We start from the raw sequence: 5,423 nt of genomic DNA on the forward strand, positions 1-5,423 counted from the left end.
TTTCTAAAATAGTCCGTTGTGAAGATGTAACCCTGGACTGAGGCAGCACCTTGCTAATGTTTCTCTTTGTGTTCTCTGGCTGGTGAGCACCAGTGGAGAGGCTGTAATTTATGCACACATGTGCTTGCATGCTCCTCTGATGACAGGCCCAGGAGGAGGGGCACATGATAAATTGCTTTCCACTGGGGACCTCCACACAGCCACCATGATGTGGGTAAAAATGGAAATTGCTCTCTTTCACCATCATTACATCAGTTGAAAGCTTGTGTGGGCCCCTGGAACACTTTAACCGATTTCAAGCTGCAAAGGCACATGCCTGTATGTTTTGGTAAAAGTTTTTAAACTTTGTCAAAGTTAAAGTAGCAGTATATGCATATTAAACATGTAGAAATACAATTATGTGGAGCATCGGTGTTACTGACCCAACACGTCTGATTGTGTAGGCATATAATCTGAAAAATATTCGAATGAAAGGTAACAAAATAAATGTATGGTCTCCAGACATTCTCACTTTTGACACTAAAAACTCATGGTTATTTTTAAAAGTATATGAATACTTGTTGTACATATTATTATACAATAACCAAGTAACAATATGGTTATACAATAATTGGTGCTCAGACCGCTGGACATATGTTTAAGATATGATCCTTTAAATCTTTAAAACATAGGCTATTTGTTATTCAACGTAGTCAAAGCTGTACCATACCGGACCACCGACCATTTAAATGCTCAAATAACTAATATTAAAATTCGTGAAAATACTCTATGGTGAACCCCTCGCTTGTTACTGAAAAGCATCTTTTTGAGAGCCTTGCCTTTCCAATTGATTGCATGTGGTGTCCCGGCAAAATGGAAAATCTACCAAACAAATCATACAATAAAAGTCTGGTTTTCCGCGTGACCATTGAACAGAAGTTTCTTTACTTCCAAATGATGCCTGGTGCTTATTTCGTATATCTAGAATTCGGAATACGATGCTGTTTGCAAAACACTATAAAGTGACATTCATAATTCATGATAAAAAACTATGTGAAGCAAACTTTAATAGACTACTGCTTTCTTAAAGAATCTGCAAGTTTGTCAACTGCGAGTCCTGCCTCACGCGAAATGTATTTAAACGTGCCATAGCCAAAAAGGCACCTGCCCATATTATAAAAAAGAAACGGACAGATTTATATGACATGAATTCATATAACCAATCTGTTTCTAGGCCTATCCTGTGTAAATAATTCATTTGGAAATTATTAAATTGTAAATTGAATGACATCAACAATAAAAGTAATAATAGCCTATTACTAAATTATTAATATTATTAATAATGACAATAACTAAAATGTAAATAAGTAAAACACACCAGTGCAGGTAAAATCTCCACAACTGAGATTAAGCGATGATATAGCCTAAGAACAGCTCTACAAGCACCCCCTTCTTCTTCTCTCTCGAACACACACACACACACACACACACACACACACACTCAGGCGGCACGCACGCGCGCACACACTCACAACATTGTTAACTTGTTCAAGTTAAGAGCAACAGTAGGTTTGCTTACTAGATTTTGATAAAACTTCAAATGGAAGCATATTTTTGTATATGCTGTATGGTAGATATACCAGATAAAGCTACACTGGTTACTTCTCATACCAAAGTAACGTCCCAGTGGCCTAAATAGATTGGGTTACCGATCTTGTAGCCTAAAGTATCGTCTGTTTTCTCAATGTTGCGATCGAAGTGTTTCCACTTCGCGTAAAATGTAGTTTTCCTTCGCTGGCTAGTGTTATAGAGCTATCTTCGGAGTTATTTGGAGAATTGATTTAGACTTGATAAAATCACTGACTATACTCACTTGTCTTAAAGATGTCATGTCAGAAAGTTACTTGTCTGAAGGACGTCTTTTCCCTATTTGCAAGGGAGGATATTAAGTGTTTCTATGCATCTCATCCAATAACGCACACTATTACGCAATATCAAATCCAACCACCAACATAACTGCATTCAAAATAAAACATTTCTTTGTGAATTTGGCATTATTTTTCATTCAGTTGGGTATGTCATTTTTATATGTTTTATAATCTAGTTATTTTAAGACTGCGTATAATAATCACACTTCTGTAGCACCGCGAAAAGCATAGGCTACGGTACACCAGGCTGCTGTCTGCAGATTTTCACTGGAATAGCCTACCACACACCTTCGTATAAAAAAGAATTGCTCTTAAACCATGCACGCATCAACACACCAATAAAATGGCCAATAACCAATTGTATAAAGTATCTCAAGAGTGATTTAAATAAACTAAATTCAAGCTAGACTGTTATATCCAGAGTGCTTGAAAAAATGTCTCAAATAATGCTTAACACCAGACATGGAACAGAATTGTTTCTTATTTTTCCAGAATACATACAAAAAAATACCAATTCTCTTTCCATGGTATACACCTTAAAAATAACGGCAATTTAAAATTATGTGGACAATTTTGGATTTAAAAACAAACATGCATGTAAATTATATCCTCTCAAAGAGACATTAAATAAGAACGTACAATACAATCATAGCAATTTCAAAATCAACATTGAACCAAACGCTCCTATTTTATTAGTTTTCTACATGTTTCACTTTACCTACAGAGCTCAGTTTAACGTAATGCACTTTGAGTTGCTCAAATATTTTAATTTTGTCTTATTGTCTGCTTTAAGCCGACATAAATAAATACAGTGTCCTCGGATCCAGTCCTTCGGTGGAGCGTTGATATAAAAGTCTTTTATAATTTTGTATCTGTATATCTATAAATTTGACAAAAGTCTTTTTTTTACTGATATCCAAGCGCTGAAGCTGTGGTAAGTCTTTGACCGTACAGTGCATAAGGAGAGTAGTAGGGGCCTGTGGCAGCAGGGACTGGGACTGGAGCGCCGGTTGGCAATGGGCTCTTTGAATATGGGTGGTAGCGACTGCTTAGTCCTAACGCGTGATGCGGGCTTCTTAGGGCCAATGTCCCGGGACTCCCAGGGGGTCCTGAAGGTGGCATGTGCATATGGCATGCCATGGCTGCTGCCGCAGCACTGGCTAATGATGATGAACTAGGGTAACCAGATATCAACTTATCGGCTCCTGTGAAAGCAGTGTGTGTCCTCAGGTGATTAAGCAGTTCTTCGGATGACGAGAAACGCTTGTCACAGGGTCCATTAGCCGACACCCAGTTGCAGATATGAGGAAGGGGGTCGTTGGGAAGCATGAAACCATAAGGATACAAAGGGTGTCCACCAAAAGATGGCGGCGAAGAGTGCACACTGTGTAAGGGGTGTGTTGGATACATCAGTGGGTATCCGGACTTCAAGGCAGAGGCCACCGCTGCTGATTCATGTGTGCAGGCGGAACTGGCTGCACCGGCCAAGTGGCTGGCACAATGGTAACTTAAGCAGTATGGGTCTCTACAGAGACTGGCAGACATTATAGAAGGTGGAGATGCTCCGGCCAACGGACTAGATCCTGCTTTACTGCAACCAAGTGAGCTGGCGAGCTGTGCGTTAACCAGACTCCCACCGTGGGGCAGAAAATGCTGGGGATAGCCAGCGTATGCCCCAGCTAAACTTCCAGGGTAGGCCATACCAGCAGGTGGCAAGGGGAAAACAGTTTGACCAGGTTTGTAAGGGGAGACTGGGGCTACTAGTCCCGACCCCAAAACAGACGCCGAGGAGACAGAGGTTACTGTTGAGGACTCCGATGTTGATCCTTTTGATCCTGCCATGGAGTCCTGATGGTGGTTGCCATCTACGTTTATTCCAGAACAGCTAACACTTATCCTGCTAGAGTTAACGCCATTTGATCCCAATACATCAGACGAGCCACTTTTATTACAATCAGAATCTTTCTTGTCTTCTCTATCTCCAACTTTTCCCTCGGATGGCATCGGAGATGCTGAAGTGCTGGAATTCGGGCTGCCAGTCCTTGGAGTAAATGGCTGGCAGGTGGCGCTAGGCACACGGAAACCAGACTTCTCTCCACTTGAAACCCCTGAGGACGCGTCCTTTTTATCTGATGGTTTAGAATAAGGTTTGAAGCTAGATTTGTCGTCCACGCCAATGTCACTCATTTTCAGAGGACCGGACTTTGAGTCTTTGTCGCTAGATCCATTAGTTACTGATGAAAGTTTGGAAGAAGGTGGAGGGTCCGGTTTACCGATCTGAGAGCATGTCTGCGCCAACAATGCCAGCGGACTTTTCTTGGCGTCAAGCTGCGGAGAAAACATAACATTCAAGTTCCCGAAATATGTAGCAGTAACACAGAAATAAATCTATACATTTATGCAGTGGTTCGCCCATAGTGAAATTCAATCTGAAACATTGATCTACTACGTTACAAGGCTATCAAACGTTGGCGATCTTTTTCGTCATTTACAGACGGGCTTGAGCTTTGCGGCAGTGTTTTCTTATCGCTCATATTCATTATGCCTATGCACAACGAGTAAGATATACTCAATTCATTTGTAATAAATGTATTTACAAATGTTCAGGTCATGTTTAAATTTCGGAGCAGGGTGGGATATAGCCTAATGGGCTCCCACAATACGCGAACAGTTCATACTTCAAGACAATAGCCTGATACAGGAAATATAAGGTCAGAATGAAAATAAATATGACTGTGGAATCGACATCTTACCTCTATTGGACTAATCGGTGTGGATGGCAAAGGTTGCAGATACTCTGGGTGCAAAATGTGTCCCGATCGTGCCGTAAGCATTTTCAAAACCTTGATGGGTAGTCGACTAGCTTGCCGTAAAGGGTCCGATGGTGGAGCCGAGTGAATGAAAGGCTTACTGGCGTTCGCGGAGTTGCAATTCCGTAAGTTACGGTTTTCCCAGACTAAATTTGAATCAGTATTTCTTGGTGTAGAGACCGAGGGCGATGTGATCATGACCCAATTCTCTCCCGATTAGTTGATAAGTCATTTATCAGATTTGCAAATAAATGTCCATAAAAAGAAATAAAACATGTCATTGCCGTTTATAATCCGTATGGTCGATGTCAGTCAGCAGTACAGAGGTGCAATGCGAACCTATCGCCGATCCGAAGCTGCGTCTGGCACCACAGGCATAGTGCTCTGTCTCTCTTCGTAGATCCGCGCGCTAGTCCTTCCAAACCAAGAACTGGTAGAAATGTTCACTTCAAAAGCATCTGAATTAGTCCGAGATTAAAGCCTTTGCCGCCTTCCAATCAAATGGGACCCCGAGGTGATTGGAGGGTCAAGGGGATGTGACGTTCTCCTTTCTGCAAGCGCTTCTATTTTGACAGCTTGGGGGTGGAGATTTTTGCGCAATACTTTGTGTGCTGTACACGCCTCTGTCACTATTACTGAAATACCATAGGGCGCATTCTCATGTTAAGTGCGTTCTTTGTACGTTTAAGGCAGAAAAAACACAAAT

General features: G+C 41.3%; 1 protein-coding gene across 1 annotated transcript; it reads right to left on the reverse strand.

The window, feature by feature from the left end:
• Nucleotides 1-2,370: 2,370 nt before the first annotated feature.
• znf503 (zinc finger protein 503) lies at nt 2,371-5,131 on the reverse strand. Its single transcript, XM_062520071.1, has 2 exons — nt 4,661-5,131; nt 2,371-4,235 (listed from the first exon to the last, which is right to left on the reverse strand). Exons 1-2 carry the CDS (start codon nt 4,913-4,915, stop codon nt 2,814-2,816), a joined length of 1,677 nt encoding a protein of 558 aa, XP_062376055.1. The 5' UTR covers nt 4,916-5,131; the 3' UTR covers nt 2,371-2,813.
• Between the last annotated feature and the right edge of the window lie 292 nt (nt 5,132-5,423).

Source organism: Sardina pilchardus, chromosome 18 (assembly GCF_963854185.1).
Source record: "Sardina pilchardus chromosome 18, fSarPil1.1, whole genome shotgun sequence".
Classification (NCBI taxonomy): domain Eukaryota; kingdom Metazoa; phylum Chordata; class Actinopteri; order Clupeiformes; family Clupeidae; genus Sardina; species Sardina pilchardus.

What these genes read in the sequence shown, in the direction of transcription:
- znf503 (XM_062520071.1), bottom strand. Translation starts at nt 4,915, where the DNA reads ATGATCACATCGCCCTCGGTCTCTACACCAAGAAATACTGATTCAAAT. An exon ending in CACCGATTAGTCCAATAGAG is followed by an intron (nt 4,236 to 4,660) that starts GTAAGATGTCGA and finishes TTTTCTCCGCAG; the next exon opens with CTTGACGCCAAGAAAAGTCC.